At 35.6% G+C, this 22,862-nt stretch overlaps 1 protein-coding gene across 2 annotated transcripts in view; it reads left to right on the top strand.

The window, feature by feature from the left end:
- The window catches only part of CNTN3 (contactin 3), a 327,782-nt gene that overhangs the window by 263,423 nt on the left and 41,497 nt on the right, over positions 1-22,862 (top strand). For both annotated transcript variants that reach the window (XM_041760551.1, XM_041760552.1), the window contains 2 exons: positions 1,069-1,196; positions 4,084-4,259. In XM_041760551.1, coding sequence (XP_041616485.1) covers positions 1,069-1,196; positions 4,084-4,259 — 304 coding nt within the window. The remainder of the gene's footprint in view (positions 1-1,068; positions 1,197-4,083; positions 4,260-22,862) is intronic.

The following is a 22,862-nucleotide window of genomic DNA, read 5'->3' as shown; positions in this document are numbered from 1 at the left end:
AGATAAAAGGCATCCTAACTGTTAGATGTATAGTATGGGTGATAAAGATTGTAAGAATTCAAAGAAAGGGGAAATGATTATGGGCTGACAAGATGGGCAATTAAGATTTATGGGTCTGACTAATGACAGGTAAACCTTTTCTCATTTTTCTTTCTCATTTTAAATGGTACCTCTTTTAAGAAATAGTCTAAGGGACCCTATCATGGAAACTCTTTACAGATGTTGTTCTTTATTGTGTCACCCTGTTTGTCTCCTTCAGAATATTTCTCAAATATCTGAACTTCTCTCCCTAATTTGGTTATTTATTGTCTGTGCTGCTCAGTAGACTGTTATTTCCATGAAAGTGGAGACTTTTTATCTTGTTCACACTATTATCCCATAGAGTCTCATAATGCATAGCACATGTAAGACACTCATTTGTATTTCCTTAATTAATTAGATAGATAAAGAAGCTTTAAGTGCTTTAAGCATATGCTCAGAAACTCTAATGTAAGGTTCATTTGTATTGCCCAGATAATTTGCAATAGCTCACAGGTGACCATGAATATTATTTTGCAAAATTTTAATTTATATTGGGTTAAATGTGACTCTCCCAAGTTCATTATGAGAGGAAAGAGAGTTTCTCACTTCTCAAGAAATATACTATTTCAAAGTTAAGGGAATTCATGTCATGTCTATTTTCTATTTTCTCCAAACTGATAAGGCTAGCCCATCATGGACAATCTACACACTATATATTTTTAGAAGATATTTCACACGTATTTGATAAAGGCACCCCTGAAAGTAGGTGCAATGTTAAATAATGCTGTTAAGTAATGCTGCATAAAAATGTCAAGAAAAGTTCAAATTGGGAGAGCATCTTTTATTACTCAGCTGTGTCTGTGTGTGTGTATACGTGTGTTTATGTGTAAATTTTCTTTTAATGTTCCTTATTCCCAAGAAGACTAAGGACTTGTTTATCTACCCTTAAAAATACTAGCTTAAGGCACTACTTCTATTAAAAATTTGCTATTTACTTGGAAAAAATGACTATTATGCATTTATTTGTCTAATTTATATTTTCTTTAGAATTTCTTTTTTAAAAGATGGAGGACTTAAAATAGCCAATGTGACTAAAGCTGATGTTGGAACTTATACCTGTATAGCAGAAAACCAGTTTGGAAAAGCAAATGGCACAACTCGCTTGGTTGTTACAGGTAGGTACATTTCTTAAAGATTGCCCTATGTGGAAATGAACTGTATTGCATGTTATTAAGATCAAAGAAAAAACAGATTTTTTACAATATGCAGTGCACTGTGAAGGTAAAATCTGTGTTTCCACTGTTATATTTAACAGGTGGAAGTCAAGAAAACAATTATTAATCTTTCTTCACACACCATAGTGTGCACCAGGGAACACATTAGTTATGTGCTGGTATGATGGGCAGAAACATTACAAATAGCATATGCTGATGATCAACCTTTATGCTATTCTATCATGTCAGATATTTTAAATTCACTCTTTCACAGTATCATTGGTATTTTCTGGAGATGTTTAAGTCCATGGAATAATCCTTGCCACCAATGAGAGTCACTTAGCGTTGTGGATATGTTGTTTATTCATTCAAGAAAAAAAAATGCCTACTATGTGTCAGGTACTTGGCCTATGTAGGCAAATAAACTGACAAAGATGCTGCCTTCATGAATCTTATCTTCTATCAGGGGTAGAAAGAAAATATGCAGTAGGAATAAATGACAAATTATTAGAAGGAAAAAATTGCAAACAATTGAAAAAGTACAGAGTAGTCTATGGTAGAGATAAGTTGGAGCAGAAACACTGTGACTGGAGTAGGCCTGGTGAGAAAGAGAGATTTGGACAAAGATTTCCTAGAGATGGAGGAGTTAACTAATAGATTTCTTGGGGACAATCATGGAGGAGCTCTGTAAACCTTGTTAGGACTTTAGATTTTAGTGGGGATGAGAAGTGGAGGCTGGTGCAAATCAACAGAAGAGTGGCATGATGTGAAATCTGTGTTTAAAGGTTTAGTCTAGAGATCCCTGGGTGGCGCAGGGGTTTGGCGCCTGCCTTTGGCCCAGGGCGCGATCCTGGAGACCCGGGATCGAATCCCACGTCAGGCTCCCGGTGTATGGAGCCTGCTTCTCCCTCTGCCTGTATCTCTGCCTCTCTCTCTCTCTCTCTGTATGACTATCATAAATAAATAAAAATAAATAAAAATAAATAAAGGTTTAGTCTAGCTGCTCTGATGACAACAGACTATGGAGAATCAAGAATAGAAGTGGGAGAGATCTCAGAAGACCACAGCTGCAAACCAGGCTGGAGATAATAATGACGCAAGTGAAAGGAGCAGCAGAGGAATTGATAGGAAAGGATCAGATTCTGTAAATACTCTGCTTGTAGAGTCACCAGGAGTTGCTGATGAACTGAATTGAGGCCCAAGAGAAAGGAGACAAGGATGGTTGCAGGGTATTTGGCAAATAACAGAAAGAATGACAATCAAAACAACTGAGACTAAAAGGTTGCACAACTTTGGGAAGAGATAGACCAGAAGTTCAGTTTGGATGTATTAAGTATGAAATGTTCATTAGGCTCTATCTGTTTAAAGCAGACCGTGGCATTCTGGCATTAGCAATAAATCCAATCTTTTAATGGGCTAAAATAGCAAATACTTATTTTTTGCCTTTGCAGCAAGTCCATGGTGGGTCATGCATGCTGTCTTCATTCAGGAATAAAGGGTCCCAGTGCCTCCACCATCTGGCACATTGCCCACCCTGGTGAAAGAGGGAAGACTGGTCAGATGGTCTCTTAGTTCTTCCAGGCTCCTTCCTGTCACTACCACACAATTCCATTTTATATTTCTTTGACCAAAGCATTAGCATTTGGCTATGCCTGAATTCAATGGTGTTGATACTTTAACCTTACTCTATGTGTTTACAGAAATAATGATGAAAAATAATGTCTATTTTAACACTTAAGTAGCTGTTCCAGAGAAAATATATGAATCTGGGTTTGGGGAGAGAGATCAAGGATTGTAATACACATTTGAGAGCTGTTAGCATATAGATATACTTGAGAAGAAAAGACTAGCTAAAATCACCAAGAGAGTAGGTGAAGACAGAGAATAAGAAAAGCCAGAGTGAGTTTGAGGCAATCTAACATTAAGGGATTTAAGAAGAGAAGAGGGACAAAGGAGTGAACAGCATTGGATTGGACTAGAAAACAAAGAGAGTTTGGTGTCCCAGAAACCAAGCCAAGACAGTGAATTGACAGGAAGACAATGATCAAGGGTAGCAAATGCTACTGAAAGGTCAATTAAGTAAGATGAGATTGGAAAATGTGCCATTGGTTTGCCACAGGGGGATTACTGGGAACCTTGACAAAAAGCAAATGGGTTGTAGAGAGCCAGAGGCTAACTGGAGTGGATTAAAGAGGGAATTTACTGGAGGAATTGTAAACATGTAGAAATGATTCTTTTTGAAGACTTTTGCTGCAACATGGAGTCAACAAATGAGGATCAGCAGCAGAAAAGTGGAGTCACAAGAAGTTTAATATACAAGAGATGGAAGGACTATTGTGATGATAAGGAGAAAGAAATGTACATGGGGACATTTAGGGGGAAACATAGTAGTTAACATTTTAATTTAGTATCCCTCTTATAATACCTGTTCTAGATATCTTTTGTGTGGCCTTTCAAACGTTTGAGTCTATTTAAATTTTGGTAGCAGTGCATTTTGGAGTCATTCAAAGTCAACGGAAATTCATTGGTGTCTGTTTCTACCTCTGCATTTCACGAAGCAATAAAATTAAGTTAAAATTGAGTTTGTAGTGGTATTATAACTCTTGTTTACAAGTGACTTTAATTTTTAACTGATAAACCCTATAAATTCAAATATCCTGATTTTTTTAGCAAGAATTTGTGGATCTGATGAAATACATTACAGACTTGCATAAAATGTCTATATTAATCTTGAAGACTTTTACTTATGTACAATAAATGTTAGATTAACAGTCAGCTTGTGAAAATGCTTTCATCAAAATAAAAACGGTAAAGTTTTACTTAAAACTTTTTGGATTTTTTTTTATAGAACCAACGAGAATAACTTTGGCACCATCCAACATGGACGTCTCTGTTGGTGAAAGTGTCATTTTGCCCTGCCAAGTGCAACATGACCCTCTGTTAGACATCATGTTTACCTGGTATTTTAATGGGGCCCTCACAGATTTTAAGAAAGATGGATCTCACTTTGAGAAAGTTGGTGGGGTAAGTGTGCCACTTTCCTCCTGCTTTTTACATCGCATGTGGCTTTGAAACATTATCACTAAAAAACATCTGGCACATATGTGATGCTCGAGAAATGTTTGTTCTGTGAGTAAATCTTCATTCCCGATTCTATTATGATCTAATTTTATTACTGTAGTTGCCAGAAAGTGAACACAGTTACTTCAACCTGTAAATTTTAATTAAAATTGATGTTTGTTGCATTTATATTAAATACATAATTGTACATATTACCATGATAATTTTGTCATTAGTACCCTATAGAAGGAAAAGTTTTCTTACACAAGTGTTGATTTTCAATATGATATATTTATTATGAAGTTGAAACAAGTCACATTTGCTAAGAGCTTCCTTTGTGTCAAGCCAAGAGCTTTGTCTATATTAATCCTCAGTATCATTCTGGGCATTAGCAATGAGAATTTGCATTTTACAGATGCACAGACAAAAGATTTGAAGAGTTTATTAACTTGCCCAGGGTCACTGAGCTGGTTAGTGTGTACCCTAGGTTCAAGCCTAAATCTTTATGGCTCAAAACAAGTATTTCTTATGTTCCATTCTGTCTCCTCATTTGTGATGGTTTTATGTGAGAAAGAATTACAGATTTTAAGGAAGAACCAACACTTTGAGGAGAACTTTTAAGTGACTCAATGTTGGTGAGCCACACCCTCCACCTGGTCACATGTCTGTGAATCCAGAATCACAAGGCCATTTGCCATTGGAAGCTTGTTTGCATTGACTTAGGGATAGCTTCATTCTGTTTAGCTAAGATGTCAATGGTGTATAGTAGAGTTGAAGTTTTGTCCTTTGTATAAAAAATAAATAAAAACAACAACAAAAAATGGCATGATGGACAGCTCAGTTTTATTCATTTGACAAAAATTTCATATTAAATGTAGGAATATATACACAAAGGTATATCAACCCACTAGGATCATGTGCAACTTAAAAGGATAATGTTATAACTTCTATTGTGTGCCCATTCCCTAAAAAAATGATTTAAGTCCTAAAGCCTAATTGTGAAATAATAGAATATATTGATTTCTGCCCCTGGTTGCTACAACAGAGCTCCTAAAACCCTAGGACTTTCCTGGGTGATAGGAATGCTTTTGTTATAATGAGATGACTCTGGGCTTCTGAATAGCTTCAGGATGAAAACTAGTCACCAGAAAAGCCATGATTAGAAGCCTGGAAGTTTTAGCTCTACCACTCATCCTCTGAGAAGGAAAGAAGAGCTAGAAATTGAATTCATAATTGATCAAGCCTGTGTGATGAAGCTTCCATAAAAATCCCAAAAGTATGGGATTTCATAAGTTGGTGAACACGTTTACATGCTGGGAGGGTGGCACACCTCAAATCAACAGAGATAGAAGCTCCTGGGCTCAGACTCTCCCGGACCTCACACTATGGTACCTCTTCATCTGGCTTTCATCTATCTGCATCCTTTATTATATCCTTTATAATAAACTGGCATATAATATATGCTTCCCTGAGTTCTGTGAGCCATACTAGCAAATGATTAAATCCAAGCAGAGGGTAATGGGAACCCCAGTTTACGGCCAATCAGTCAAATGTGCAGGTGATAGTCTGAGCCTTGTGATTGGTATCTAAATTGGGAGGAGTTAGCACTAACCTCTTAACTCATGGGATCTGATGCTAACTCCAGGCATATAGTATCAGACCTGAATTATAGAACATCCAACTGTGTCAGAAGATTGCTTGGTATGGACAACACCCACATCTGGTATCCGAAGTATTGTGGTGTGTTCTGAGTGTGAGTGTGGTAACTGACAGTAAAGAGGATACAGAAGGTTTTTTAGTTAAACCAGTACGTCGAGGTTGACCTTATTTGAAATTAGGGTTGTTGCAGATATACTTAGTTAAGTTACAGTGACATCATACTGGAGTAGAATGGGCCCAAATCTTACATGAATGATGTCCTTAAAAGAAGAGAGAAATTTGATGAAGGGGATAAAGAGATACAAGCTTGGAATTGTAAAATAAGTCATGGGAAGAAAAATACAGCATATGGAATATAGTCAATAATATTGTAATAACTTTGGTGATAAAAGCTAACTGCGTTTATCACAGCGAGCATTTTGTTATGTATGTAATTGGAGATTCACTAGGTGGTACACCTGAAACTAACATAATATTGTTTATCAACTATACCTCAATAAAAAAAGTTTTTAAAGAGTGAAATTTAGACACAAACATACAGGGAGAATACCATGTAAAGACACAGACACAGAGGGTAGATGACGATATGAGGATTCAGGCAGAAATTGAAGCTGTGCTTCCATAGGCTGAGGAGTACATGCAGCTCCCAGAAATTGGAAGAGGCAAGGAAGGATCCTCTCCTAGAGATTTTGGGGGAGAGAGCTTGACTTCAGATATCCAGCCTCTAGAATTGTAAAATAATAAGTTGTTTACAGCCACCCAGTTTGTGTTACTTTGTTATAGCAGCCCTAGTAACTAATATGAATGGTCTCAAAAGGAAAAAAAAAGAGAGAAGTTTCCACACCTAGCCATAGTTCAGTACAATTTCACTGCCATTTCTATTTTCTGTCATCTAGCTTATTCCATTTTAGAAAGTCTGGTTTCCCTAATTATTCTAAATGACTCAAGGCTTTCGAGAACTCCACCGATTGCTACAACCTATTAGCATTTCTTTCACTATTACTTTTAATCCTCTTTTAAAAAAGTCACAAATTTCTTCTATCGCAATGGGAACAGGCATATGCCAGTATTCTCAACCAACTCTCCTGCATACTCAGGATTTGTCATTTGTCTTTCTTTGGAGGGAAGACAAAGGAAAAGGGACAAGCCTAGAATGTTACCTTCAAAAAGTCCCCTTTTCCAGTCTGGAAAAGGCTTCTCCTCTAACTCAGCTCTTGCCCTAACCTTAATTCTTAAATAAAGAATATTATTTGAAACATTAGTTATCTTTGTTGTCTAATGTAGATAATTGTGTTTGTGATTTATCAGCTGGATATTAAATTGTTGATGGTGTTTTATCCATTTCAGTATCCTCCATCTTAACTAATGCTAAACAAATACATAATGAGAGACTAGAAACGTGAAGTAGTTTTTCTTTTTTCAAGATTTTGTTTGTTTATTTGTCAGAGAGAGAGAGAGAGGCGGGGGGAACAAACGGGGGGAGCGGCAGGCAGAGAGAGAAGCAGGCTCGCTGCTGAGCAAGGAGCCTGATGCAGGACTCAATTTCAGGACCTTGAGATCATGACCTGTGCCAAAGGCAGAGAGTTAACCACCTGAGCCACCTAGGCATCCCAAAACCCAAAGTAGTTTGATTTTAATATTTATCAAACATTCATTTTATTTTAAGTTTGTTTGTTTATGTCATCTCTACACCTAGCCTGGGACTCAAACTCACAACCCCAAGATGAAGAGTTGCATGCTCTTCTGACTAAACCAGCCAGGCACTCCTCATCAAATATTCTTAGTGAAGTGCTCATTTTAGACTGAGCTAGATTACTGCTTTCTGTAAGAGGAGCTTGGAGTTAAGAATATTTGAGGTTTTAATATAATTTGCCTCTGCCTTACATATAGGTCCTCCATAAATTATAAAGTTATCTCTTTACCAGAGTCAGATATCTAAAACATGACATTTCATAAATTCTATCACCTGCCAATTCTGTTCGTTTTCTAGGATGCTAGTTCATGGCCCATGAATCCTTTTACTGACTTGTGCCATTAGTAACTTAATATTCTCCCATCAGTATAAAATAGTAAGCCAGACATGATGACATTACCCTTAAGCACGGGCAATTAAGTAGATTGGTTTTCCATTGCATGAGAAGGTAATCACACAAGTCTTGTCCTCTGATTGTATAGTCATTACAGCATTCACATTAATACCTAGAAAAGTCTGCTTCTCTTTTATCCAGTATGTTCCTAGTTATATCCCCTCATTTCAAAAGCAGCAAAATATGTCAGAAAGTTGCCAAGAGAGGTGTATAGTAAAAACCCTGTTTTTAAAGGGGGAGGAGTAATTTAAAAATAGGAAATCTAACTCAGAGCTTTTAACTCAACCAGTTAAGTTGTCATTGGGACTATACGAGAGGGTATTATTGGACCATACACTGAGTATTCAATACTTGTTCATTTATTGTAAAAAAAAAAAATCACACACACACACACACACACACACACACACACACACACCTTTTGAGAAAAACCAACAAGCTCAAAATGCCCTAACAATTTAGATCAGATCTATTGTGTATGTTTGAACATCATGCCAGTCACAGGCTTCTGCACAGTTATACATTCAGAAAAGCTTGTTAAACCAAGTGACTAAAGCAAATTGGCATATCACAGGTGAGAGCTATGGTTCCGAAGACAAGCCTGTGCCCATGAGATGAATCAAAGTTGTATAAATAAATCAGCAGTAAAAGAATTCTGTTTAAGCCCACTGTGTATCACACGAATCTCAGTTGTAGGCACGTTGTGAGTTAACTGGAAAAACAAGCAATTTGTGTTCAGGTACATATGAGGTCTAGGTTCTCTTGCTACTGGATGATGCAATGGGTAAGTCACTTACTTTTTTTACTTTTTAACTTTTTTTCCCTCATTTTCTGGTCTTTTTTCACATCAGTTTTCAATATTTGCCATGTTCCCTCCCATCATGAGAGTTTGCACACATAGGTCTCTTCTGGAACACTCTTATCTCTTCATTTCACTATGTCTATATGTCTATATATATAATCGTATGTATGTAGGTATGAATGTACATATTTATATATATATGTATATATATGCACTATAATTTCATGTATATGCAGTTATAAGAAGAGACACAGGTTTGGAGTCCTTGGGTGGCTCATTCAGTTAAGCATCAACTCTTGATTTCAGCTCAGGTCATGATCTCAGGGTTGTGAGATGGAGGCCCATATCGGGCTCTGTGATGAGCATGGAGCCTGCTTAAGATTCTCTCTCTCCCACTCCCTCTGCCTTTCCCCCCACTCAAAAAGAAAAAATGAAGAGACAGTGGCTCAGCAATATGTATACAGTAGCATTTTCTTATACTCATGGTTAACCAACAGAATTCCTATCCATGTACCCAGTCAGCATATAATAAATAAATAAATAAATAAATAAATAAATAAATAACAGAGAGAGAAAGGAGGGAGATTCGTCATTAACTCCAGTAAAACATCTTTTTCTACTTTTAAATATATCTTGGTTTCTACTATCAGGATAAAAGAGATAATAGCCCAAAGTTCAAAAGAAACAAAAGACATTACTAGCTGGTACCTACGTATCTGGGGCCTAGCAATTTAAATATAATTTTTTTAGCCCACTCAAGGACAATATTGACTTACCTAATAAGCTGCCTTTTGGACTTAGATATATTATATGATGGGGCTCCCTATAAATAGAAACTTTCAAACCAAAACATACCAAAATTTCAGTATATTTGTAATGAGTGTTTAAATAGATCTGCTTTGATAAACTTGATGTGGTGCAGGTGCTTTAGAAATGAAGAATGTATAGAGCCAAGCTGTACAGCTTTACAAACATTTTGTGGAATTGGATCTATCATGAATTAGAATGTGTGTGGATAAAAGTCACTGGAAGCAATAAGAGGTTTAGCGGTGACTGGTTTAGCAGTGACTGCCATTCATTTGAGTAGCTGACTTCAGTATGATTTATCTCCCACAGCCCAGGCTCACTCTTGTTATGGCAGCTACTTGTGAGCCTCGGGACTTGATGCATTTCCCAGCTCTCAGTGGTAGAAAAGAGTATCTTTGAAAGTAATCCTTTGTGTACAATAACACAATTGTGGTCACTTTAATTTGATTTGTTTCATAGAATTATCAGGGTATGAGGACCAAAAGTTTGAAAATAACAGTTCTTTTATAATACAAAACCATGTCTAAAAGAAGGTTATATGTGCATTTTATTATTTATTTATTTATTTATTTATTTATTTATTTATTTATTTAAGAGAGGGAGGAAGATAGAGGGGAGAAGGTACAGAGGGAAAGGGAGAGAGAGAAGCTCACGCAGGTTCCACACCCAAGCACTGAGCCCAATGCAGGCTCAATCTCACAACCTGGAGATCAGTCAGTACTTTAGCCAAAATCAAGAGTTCGGTGGCCAACTGACTGAGACACCCATATGCCCCTATATATACATTTTAAATGCAGATCTGAGGCAAAGCAGTCATTCCAAACACTAGTTGCGGCGATACTCTGAGTTTTTAAGCATCTCTCACTAGGAGTGTCTTATAAATTTTATATGTTGTCCACATCCAAAACATCATCTGACTTGGAATGATCATAAGAGAATATACTCAGGAAGGAGTCTATAAAAGTGGTGATTAGACCAAAGAAATTACTATTATTCATCTTGAACACTTGCCTGAAGTCCAACTTTTCTCACTAAGGAGCTTAGGGATGAAAAAACAAGGATTCTGCAGTGCTTGTTGGAAAAAGGGAAATGCAAAAAACCATTGAAGTTGAGTTTATTTCCCTACCTCATCATTTTGCTCAATCAGGCATATAGAGGCTCTGTTTCTACTTAAGGTGTGATTGGCACCCCAGGGCTGTGTTCATCAAATAAAATGTTTATTAAGATGAATCGTCCAAATCCACCCCTAGTGGAAACCCTGTAAGATTTAAATTTATAAGAGGACTGACAGAAGTCAAACCAAGTAAGTAACTTGAACTAATCCCATAAAAATATCAGAGTTACAACAAAAACCAAAGCTATAAATAAAAGGATATAAGTGAAAAGATATGCAAATATTTATCAGTCAAATGCAACACAAAAGAGAGAATAACTGTTATTTTGTAAAAAGATCATAATAATTCAAGGCAAATCTTAAGAGTAAAAAGGATAAATAAATACATTTTGAAAAAAGTTTGCTCCATCATGAAGGTATAATAATCATAAACTATAGTACTACAAATAATATACCATTAAAATATACGAAGTCAAAAGCAAAGAGAAAAATGAGAAACGAAATTGGTATACAGTATTTGAGAGCTCTTCTTTTAACCGCCAACAGATCAATTTGCCAAAATTAGAAAAAGACCATTTTGATGCTCTATTATAATGGAAGAAAACAGATACATATAAAAATTTACCATACAAATAGAAAATATGCATTCCTTTTCATACCCTTGTAAAACTTAGGAAAGAAAAATAGCAAAACTATTATATACAAAGGAGATGGCAAAACAAATGGGATGGGTGGAATGTCAAAAAGCATTGGATAATCTCTAGAATGTATCAGTGAAGAATAAAGATAAAAACTAAGAGAAAGAGATTATAACAGATAAAGAAATATTAAAAACAGAACATCCCACATTCAACTCATATGTATTTAATGGAGTCCAGTTATATGGAAAATTTCTGGGAAAATAGAAATAATCAAAATTAACAAGAATTAGAAAACCTAAGTAGATAATCAGTATGAAAACATGTAAATCAATAAACCCACCCAAAAAAATAATTTTAGGGCCAGATAATTTTATTGGTAATTTTTTTAATAATTTTTGTATTTATTTATGATAGTCTCAGAGAGAGAGAGAGAGAGAGAGAGAGAGGATGAGACATAGGCAGAGGGAGAAGCAGGCTCCATACACCGGGAGCCCAATGTGGGATCCGATCCCGGGTCTCCAGGATCGCGCCCTGGGCCAAAGGCAGGCGCTAAACCACTGCGCCACCCAGGGATCCCATTATTGGTAATTTTTTAAGCTTTCAGATACCAGATAAATATTTTGTTATATAAGCTACTTGACAACATAAAAAGTTCAAAACTCTTTTCAATTTATTTTGTGATGCTAGCATGCTACTAAGAACAAAACCTGGCTTGCCAGGTTAGCAAATAATTAGTAGATATAAATTCATTTCATGAATATAGTATGAAAACCTAAACGACATTTTATCAAATGAGATTCAACATTATATTAAAATAATGATAATTACCCAGTAAAAACCTACAGGGGGATATTCTAACCAATGTACATGCATCATATCAATAAATATAATAAAATAGATCACATTATTCTCAGTGGGTACTTAAAAGACATTGAATAAAATTAATGACCTATTATAGTAACAAAAAAATACTGCCTCCACATCCCCCCCCCCCAAAAAAAAATGTCATTAAAGGGAAATACCAGGAAATGCTTAAATCAGCAATAAGAAAGGAAACGCACAACTATTTAAAACCATTTGGGAATTTTTGGACCAAAAATACAATGAGGTATAAATAGGAATAAATGATTTAACTCTGAAAATAAGGAAACAAAGTTATCATCATTTGAGGACAAAATGATATCTGGGCTACTCAAGATCCAATAGTACCAACACTATTTTTTTAAGACTTCATTTATTTATTCATGAGAGACACAGAGAGAGAGGCAGAGACATAGGCAGAGAGAGAAGTAGTCTCCTCACAGGGAGCCCTATGTGGGACTTGATCCCCAAACTGGGATCACACCCTGAGCTAAAGGCAGACGCTCAGTGGCAGAGCCACCCAGGCATCCCCAACTCTAAATTTTTAAAAATGAGTGAGAGGTCAATCAACTGCTTAGATAAGGACAAATTTACAAAGTAAAGCTTTTTTATGTGCCAGCGGTAGCTGACAAGAAAATATAAAATGGGACATAAAACTCCCTCTATGGTAAAATACACGTTAATAATTTGTATTGGTATGCAAGATCTAAATAAAGCTACAGTAGTTTGTTAAAATGAATGGGTAGGTGGATGGGTGGATGGAGGAAGGGATGGATGAGAAGAAAGGGAAAGAATCATAAAAACTCAGTGCTCCTTGATGAAATAAAACAGCATTTAAAAAAAACAGTCTGCTTTTCTTAAGAGTTTTCTAACTTTTCCTGGGTTGAATGTGATATGCAAGCTGTGGGAATTTGAAGACAGATATGGAGAAAACTTTGAAACGCTTGTTCTTTGGAGAGTGTTACCAAAAAAGGGGAGGGGGATGTGTCACTTAGGAGATGATTTTTTCCCTGGGCAAGGGGCATCAGTTGTTTGTTGTTATTTTAGTGCATAATGGGATTCCACTCTTGAATCTGCCCTTACTGTTATTAAATCTGGAGTTGGATAGTGTCAATCCTCCATCTTGGTTCTTCTCCTTCAATACTGAGTTGGCTATTCTGGGTCGTCTGCCTCTCCCTGTAAACTTTAGAGTCACTTTGTCCATATCCATACCCTAATTTGCTTGGATTTTTTTAATTGGGATTGCATTTATTCTATAGATCAAGTAGGGGAAAACTGACATTCACAATATTAAATGTTCCTATAAACATAGAGTATCTATTGTGATCCATTTAGTTCTTTTTTGATATCTTTCATCAGAGTTTTATAGTTTTCTTCATATAGTTGTTATATATATTTTGTTAGATTTATACCTAAATATTTCATTTTTGAATAGTAATGTGTTTAATTTCAAATTCACTTGTTCATTACTGTTAGATAGGAGAGCATTTGACTTTTCTATATTAACCTTGTATCCTGCAACATTGCTATAATTGCTGATTAGTTCTAGGCATTTTGTTTTGTTGCTTCTTTCTGATTTTCTACATAGATATTCATATCATCTAAGGAAAAAAAACAAATTTCTTTCCTTCTTCCCAACCTTTATTTCCCACCCCCCTTTTATTTGTCTCACTGAATTACTAGGATTTCTAGTAGTGATGAAAAGGAACATCCTTGACTTGTTTTTTATTTTATCAGGAAAGCTTTATGTTTCTAACCATTAATTAGGATGTTAATGGTAGGTATTTTGTAGATGTTTTCTATCAAGTTGAGGAATTTCCCTCATTCTGTGTTTGTTAAGAGTGCTCATCATGAATAGATTTTTTTCTTTCTTTCTTTCTTTCTTTCTTTTGTCAAAGGCTTTTTCTACATTTTTTGATATGATCATGTGATTTTTCTTTTCTCTCTTTTTTTCTCTTTTTCACTGTATCAGAGCTGGTTTGTATTACCAGTTGAATATGGCAGAAGTGATGCTATGATCTTTCTTTTTTTTTTAAGGTTTTGTTTTTGTTTTTAAGATTTTATTGATTTATTTGAGACACACAGAGAGAACACAAGTGAGGGAAGGGCAGAGGAAGAAGGAGAAGCAGACTCCCCGCAGAGAGGGTTCCCACCTTTGGGCTCAATCCCAGGACCCTGCGATCATAACCTCAGCTGAAGGCAGACGCTTAGCCAACTGAGCCATACTGTTCCTTTTTAAGTTTTTATTTAAATTCCAGTTAGTTAACATACAGTGTAATATTAGTTTCAGGTGTACAATATAGTGATTCACCACTCCCAAATATCATCCAATTCTCATCACAAATGCCCTCCTTGGCCCCCAATACCCATACTCCCACCATTCTCCCTTCTGGTTACCATCAGTTTGTTCTGCGCAGAAAAGGAAGAAATCAACAAAACTAAAAGGCAACTTATAGAATGGCAGAAGATATTTGCAAATGACATCCAATAGAGGGTCAGATTCCAAAATATATAAGGACCTTATAAGACTCAACAATCAAAAAATAAATAATCCAATTAAAAATGGGCAGAAAACATGAATAGACATGTTTCCAATTTTTTTTCTTTATCAGATTCTTGATATGATAGGTTATATTAAATGATTTTCAAATATTGAACCAGCCCTACGTAACTGGGATACATCACACTTGGTTGTATTGTATACATTTTTATACATTATTGGATTTGATTTGCTAATACTCTGTTGTAGATTTTTATCTCTTTGTTCATGAGAGATATTGGTCTGTAGTTTTCTTTTTCTGCAATATCTTTGTCTGATTTCAGTATTAATTAGGGTGATGCTGACCTCATGAAATGAGTTTGGACATATTACCTTAGCTTTTATCTCTTATAAGGACTATAGAGAATTAGTGTTTCTTCCTTAAGTGCTCAGTAGAATTTGCCTGTGAACCAATCAGATCTTTTGCTTTTGTTTGGGGGAGTTATTAATTATAAATTAAATTTCTTTAATAGTATAGTTCTATTAAGTTTGTCTGTTTCTTCTTGTATGTGTTTCGGCAGAATGTGACTTTCAGAGATTTGGCCCATTTCATGTAGGTAAATATACTGTGGACACAGAATTAATTGTAGTATCCTTCTGTTATCTCTTTAATGTTCATAGAATCCATAGTGGCACCCGTTCTTTCATTTTGTAATTTGTGTTTTCTCTTTCTTTTCTTAATTAGCCTGACCACAGGTAATCGATTTTATTGATCTTTTCAAAGAATCAGTTTCTAGTTTCATTGCTTTTTCTCTATTGATTCCCTGTTTCCAATTTCATTGATTTTTAATCTTATTTTTTCTCGTTTCATCTGCTTTCTTTTGATTTAATTATCTCTCTTTTTTAAATGGTTTCTTACAGTGGAAACTTAGATTATTGACTTTATATCCTTCTTTTCTAATATACGCATGCAGTGCTGAAAATTTCCCTCTAAGCATTGCTGTCTCTATGTCCCACAAATTTTGGTGTTATATTTTCATTTATATTTAGTTCAAAATATTTCTAAATTTCTCTTGAGATATTTTCTTTGACCTAGTGTTATTTAGAAGTATGATGTTTAATATCAAGTAGTTGGGGGATTTTCTAGCCATCTTCATCTATCTTTCTGTTATCAATTTCTAGTTTAATTTCATTGTGGTCTGAGAGCAGATATTATAAGATATCTTTCAGATTTATTAAGGTGTGTTTTATGGCTGATAATGTGGCCTTTCTTGGTAAATGCTCTATGTGAGCTTGAATAGAATGTATAATCTGCTGTTGTGGGATGAAGAAGTCTATAGGTATAAGTTGTATCCAATTGATTGATAGTGCTATATTCTTACTGTATTTATTCTTATTGGATCTATTTTGATAGCTAGGTTTTAAGTTCTTCAGCTATAATAGTGGATTCATCTATTTCTCCTTATAGTTTTATCAAGTTTTTCCTTTATGTATTTTGGTTTTTTGTTGTTAGGTATATATACTCTAATGATTGCTATGCCTTGGAATATTGAAACACTTTAGCATTAGGTAATGCCTCTCTTTGCAATATATATTAAAACCATCCCAATTTCACTTTCAAATAACTGTGTACAGCTTCACTGGTAGTGCAAGTATCTTATAATATTCCTAATTCTTTCCTTCTATTCCTTGTATCATTTCTTTTATTTCATGTATACATATATATATATAAAATCAAATTCACTTTGAATATGATAAGATTACATGTAGTTTTATGGCATTTATCCTGCTTGATTTCCTATGAGCTTATTGAATCTGTGGTTTAGTATCTGAGATTGATTTGGGGGAAATTCTAAGTCATTTTTGTTTCAAATATTACTTCTTTTCCCTTTCTCTTTTTTCCTCCTTCTGATATCCCCATTAAGTGTATATTATACTTTTCGTAGTGGTCCTACAGTTCTTTAATATTTTATTCTCTTTTTTCATCTTTTTCTCTTTTATTTTCAGTATTGGAATATTTGATTGTCATATCCTTAAGCTCAGAGATTATTTTCTCAGCCATGTCTAGTCTATTAATAATTCCATCAAAACCCTTCATTTCTGTCAAGTGTTTTTGATGTCCAGCATCTCTTTTTCATTGTTTCTTAGAATTTCCCTTTCTCTGTTTTCATTGCCCCTCTATTTTTCATGTTGTCTGCTTTCTCCGTTAAATCCCTTGGCATATGAATTGAGTTCTTTTAAATTCTTGGTCTGATAATTCCAACATTCCTGCCATACCTGGTGCTTGTTCTGGTGCTTATTCAGTCTCTTCAAACTATGTTTTTTTGCCATTTGATGTGCCTTGTCATTTTTTATTGAAAAGCAGACAGTGCACTTGGAGAAAAGAGCTACAGTAAATTGGCCTCTACTACTATAGTGTATAGTGTGGGCGGAGGGAGAGCATTCTTAGGTCTCATTCTTTGGTGAGATTCTTGAAGTTGTCCTTTTCCCTTCCCCCCATGTTGAAGGCTAGAGGGAGCTGAATTTGGGTATTCCCTTTCTCCCAGAAGTAGTGTTTGTCTCTGATTTAAAAAAAAAAAAAAACCAGCAAGGCTCTGGTAAAATAGTTGCTACTGAAACCAGACCTTGTTAAGAACAGAATGCTCTGGCTTATTTCAAAATAGTAAATGGTTCCTATTCCCTTCCCATGCCAGAAACATAGGGGGATTTTTCTCCTCTATTCATTGTAAGGACCTTGCAGAACTCCTGGAGGAACAACCCACAGAAGCCACCTATGGTTGGGTTTCCTGCAGTTGTAGCTCTCAAGCTTGTACACACTGACCCTTCAGCAATTCCTCAATTGATGCTCAGATTTCTCTACCCAACTGCTGGCTCGTAGGAAGGTTTCTGCTCCAGGAAATTAGGATTCTCAGTATTTACCTTTTGTTTTTTTCCAGTTTTGAAGAAAGTGATTTTTCTCTATGACCTCACTTCTGTGCCAGGTCGAAGAGGAGTTGTTGATTTTTCAGTTCGTTCAACTTTTTCTTGCTTTTAGGACAGACTGTGATGCTAAGCTGCTTGTATGCTGCCTAAAAACCAAAAGCCAGGGTGACTGGCCCATTTTTTAATTGGGTTATTTTCCTTTTTATTATTGAGTTGTAATTGTTCATGCTGGCTTAGATTTTATGTCCCAATTTCAGAAGGAAAATCATTCTACTTTGCGAGATGTGATACTTAATTATGCCACTTAATTGATCTGAACCTAAATAAGAAAGTAAAGAATAAATGGTTCCTTTAGGGCAATTTAAAATTTTAGACTCAAAAATCAGAAATTTTAGATGTTTTTTTTATTACTGTAAACACTGATTTTTATGCTGTTTTTTCTTATGCTGACTCTAAAATTTTAGATCATACTCTTTACCAGAAAAATACCCTAACTCTAGGCATATTTGACCCTAAACCTAGTCTTTTTTCTTAATCTTCTTCAATAAGACATGGAGATTAAAAATCTGTACTTCTGAAGTATTAGGAAAACCACTGGAATACATTGATTTGCTGTTGTAATGAACAGTGAGATTTTTTTCCAAGCAGTTCTCCGGGGAGAAGGCATAAGTTTAACCTCCATGACTGCTTAGAAGTCCTTTCCTGACTCATACACAGGCTACTAACATGAAAGGAATGGTGTCCAGGAAAGGATTGTTGTTGTTTTGTTGTTGTTTTTAACCTATTTTGGGTCCTCGGTGTAGCCACTCAAAACAACCTTGCAAGGATAAATTTTGGTGAATAAATACCCCAAACTTCTCTCTCCCTCAGATCTCCTGATATGGGAGAGACCCAAGGAAAAGGCAGAGGATGAAGGAACCATTTTACATATAGTACATATAGGTCAGCTACCCAAAAAATAGGCAGTATTGCACGTACAGAGAGATCTGGAGGAGCATAGCCAATCATGTTTGTGAATTGCTATAATAACATCCCTTATTCAACATGTTCTTCTTGGGAATGGCTTTGATACTCCTCCCCACTGAGTCATGAAATCTACACCTCCCACCTTGAAACCTAGTCCTTTATGACTGCCTTGAGCAATAAAGAGCAGCAGGAGTGACGCTATGTGATTGCTAAGGCTAGCTCATAAAAATGCATGCATTTCTATCTTGTTCCATCAGCACAATTCCTCTTGGAATCCAGCCACCATAATATGAGGAAGCCCAAGCACACTGTGGAGAGGCCTACCTCAAGAGGAACTAAAGTCCCCATCCCACAGGTATGGCTGAATTCCCAGCCAACAGCCCACATCAACTTGCTAATCGTGTAAATGGGCTTGCCAGTCCCCTGCCAGCCACCCCAGCTGATGAGATTTATAACCAAGAAGAACTCTCCCCATTGATCTCTGCCCAAATTATACAATCCAGAGTAGAATAAATGATCACTGTTATTTTATGCCACTAACTTTTGGGTAATTTAATCACATAGCAATAGCAATTGGAACTACAAGTAAACATAACACATTTGGCACCACTAGGTCAAGTTTCCATGAAACAACTTTTTATTCCTGTGTATGGATGGATTCCTATTCTTCTATGCTAGTCTTTTCATTCTACAAGAGACAAATCTACTTTCACTAAATTTTTAGCTTCTGATATAGGGATTTACAAAGAGAGAGAGAGATCTGATCCACAAGTTAAATTCTTACTCAGGGTAGTCTTTCATGACTTGAAATACTGTAATTCTGTGTCAAAATTGTCCCATAAATCCAGAGAAATCCTAGAGTGATGCATATTGACTAAACAGTTTCTGGATGAATCTATAGAAATTTATAAGCGTGTTGAATTATTTCAGAATCTATTGTTTTGTTTTGTTTTTTTAATTATAGTGAGCATACCAAGGCAGTCTAATTACAAGGAAATGTGCCTTGTGGTTGACCTACAGTACCTGTTTCACAAATACTGGTTTTCTCACCCATAATCTATGATTAAAATATGTATATGATTGCTGTTCTCAGCTTATGAGCCCATCAGTAACAGCCTAACTTAATGATTTTCTCATGCAGTTATTAGTTGCAGAATTTTAGGGTTAGGAAAACAAATGAGCGATTGATTATTTAGAGCCTTTTATGTCCAAAAGGGATGAAGATGAAGAATGGAGAATCTCAGGAGGTGTAATGATTGTTGACCCAGACCACTCATTAGAGTCAGGTAGAGGGTCTCCATTTTCTAGTCCATTCTGATTTTATTATTCTGGGATGTGGCCTACGAATTTCTGGTATTTTTTAAAAAGACTCTTCAGGTGAATTTATTGTCCAGCCAGCACTGAGAACAGCTGGGTGTAGTGAACTGGATCACCCCATGTTTTTGCAAGGCACAGACCATGTACCCATAGACAATATTAAATAAGGTAGAATGAAATATCTATTTTTAATTTTCTTTGAATCATTTAGGTTAAATCAAGGAACACGGTTTGATATGTTATTCGGTTTGTCACTCTTGGTTCTTTAATACTTGTCAGTCTCCCCTTTTAACCAAGAGAACAAATGTCTCAGTCTCAGAGACTTTGGAAGTGTCCAGCTAACATCCATTTACATTATTTTTGACAGTGTCCCTTTGCACTGTTTTCTACTCACTATATTCATTTTGGCAGGTCACTATTTTTGGTCAGCAGCTTTCCATTTAAGATGAAAACACACTTTTCATATCAATTTCCATATAAATATAAGTCTAAGAAAGTTTATAATCTTAAGAAAAAATAAATACTCCTCGGTACTAGGATATGGCAAAACAAAACTGTTGAGTGAAGTCACTAGAAAACACTGAGTTAAAATTACGGTAGGAAAAAAGACTAGGTATTCTGAGATCTCAAATGCTTAGTTAGATACTCCATCAACACACCACGTCCCAGAAAAAAAAGAAAAGTCCCAATTTGCTAATGTGAACTTGATGTTGCAATAGAAAAGCTGATACCTTTATGGCAAGTTCAAGTACCTTGGACTGAGTCTTTATCATTTTTTATGAGTCCCTCTTCCAAAACCAGTTATGATGGAACAAGCCAGGACTCTCAATTCACTAACGGAGCAATTATTCCAGTTTATTGGTATCAAAGAATATCAAGCAAATTTTGATATTAATAAACTCCATATTACCTGCCTTTAAATATCACCCATTCAGACAGGCGAGCATTGGGTAATTTCAGATGAAGCTGTTAATGACAACAAAACTAAGACTAAATATTTATTATTAGGACCTTTTTTCATGTTTCAGCGGGGGCTCACTATTCCTGTTCCTTGTATGAGCAGTGTATGCTTGTAATGGACGTGACCTTGCTGCAGCTGTTTTGGGCTGATGGGGGGGGTGGGGCAAGTTTTAATTTGGTCAGAAATACGTGTCTATCAGCAATTCCTTAAGGGATCTTCACAGAGGAAAACACCACCAGCTGATTCCTTCCTCCAGAACCAGCAGGTTTGACTGTTTTCAAGGCACCTCATATGATTTACCTGCAGTATCAGGATTTAGAAGGCAACCCAGCGATGGAACGAATGATTAATATTGGAATCTATGCAATAACAGGCTGTGTAAAGTGACAAAAAGGAGGAGGACCACCTATTCAACCTTGCCTTCCAAATAGCCATCAAAGGCTTTTTTTTCCCCCTTCCTTAAACTGGAAAATTATGCTTCTTGGCAGTCCAGCAGCAGCATTTACATTGAGAGTGCTTACTAGGGAATTAGTTTTTGCTGATAATTTGTTATACCGAAAGTTTATGCTACATTTGCACTGTTCAAGAGGTTTCCTGAGTTCTAAGGTTTATTTTATTCCTTGATTTTTAGCATATGGTAGTTACCACAGTGTACTTTCAGCCTACCTATAATTATTAATGATCTGTTTGCTTATTTATTTTCACCTGGCATGGGTTATCACATCATGTACTTTTTTTTTTCCAGGGCAGAACAGTTTTTAAATTACATAAAAAATTCCATTAGCATCATCACCTAAGAAAATATAGGGAAAATGTTAATAAGCTCCTCTTCTACTTCATTTCATGCAAACTGAATTTTCCCTTAGCATTTATTTCAAAGATGATTTGGTTTATAAATCCATTTACTGTTTATACCTGTAACATGTTCTGGAAATGGAGTTTTTTTTTCTATGAAGACATCTATATGGTTAGATGAACAAATAATTGGATAATCAAGTAAATTTAGTGAAGCTTTAACATTTTTTAAATAGAAAAAAACTCAAAATGTTATTGTCACTAAGGTGTAAATATGAACCTGAAATGATCTACAATGAACTTTATGTTTTCTGGGGACAGATGAACAATTAATGGATTAACTATACCCTTGATAGCCTTTGCCCTTCATACCCCCTAATAGACCATGTTCTCACCTGCCTTAGGGTCTTTGTATATGTTTAAGTGCCCTAGTATAAACCATTTTTTTATAACCCTCTTTTTTTTATATAGCTTGTATTCACGTTGCAAATTTCATCTCAACTATCAATTCACCGAAACTCCAGAAAATCATAGGTTCCTCTCTGTACTTTGAGCTTGCATTATTACATTATAATTTTACATTGATTTGTTGTAGTCATATGATTAATGCCTGTCTTTCAACTGTAAACTCCATGAACATATGGACTGTTATTTTTTTCACCATTGTATCCCCAGCAACTAAAGTACAGGTGGATGCTTAATAGATAGTTTTGAACGAATTATCATACTTTTAAAAAGATAGGGAATTTCAGAAAGCACTAAATTCATATAACTTAGGGAAATGTCTCCTTCTCCTTAAACTCCCTGTGTAAGACATCTGAATAGGCCTGACCTACTAGTTAAAGCTCCATTTCTAAGTAAATCTCTGGTCAGCAGCATTGAAAAGGGAAAGATTGGAAATTGCACTGTTATGTTTTGAGAGGGAGATTTTTAAGGGAAATAGGGACGGGGAAGTGTCAAAAAACCTGAAGCTTTGTACCTCTGCCCAGTTCTGATCTCCTATGTTTGAGGGAAGGGGGCCAGAGGGAGAGTTTAGGAAAACAGTACAAAGAAATACTAACAAACTAATTTAATAGATAACAAATTACAAGCTATTTGCTTTTCAAAGAATTAACCTTTTTCCTAAGAATATACTTGAAAACTTTAATGTTTCTAA

Source organism: Vulpes lagopus, chromosome 7 (assembly GCF_018345385.1).
Source record: "Vulpes lagopus strain Blue_001 chromosome 7, ASM1834538v1, whole genome shotgun sequence".
Classification (NCBI taxonomy): domain Eukaryota; kingdom Metazoa; phylum Chordata; class Mammalia; order Carnivora; family Canidae; genus Vulpes; species Vulpes lagopus.
The sequence above is the reverse complement of the archived record's forward strand: the minus strand, read 5'-3'. Positions and strand labels throughout refer to the sequence as shown.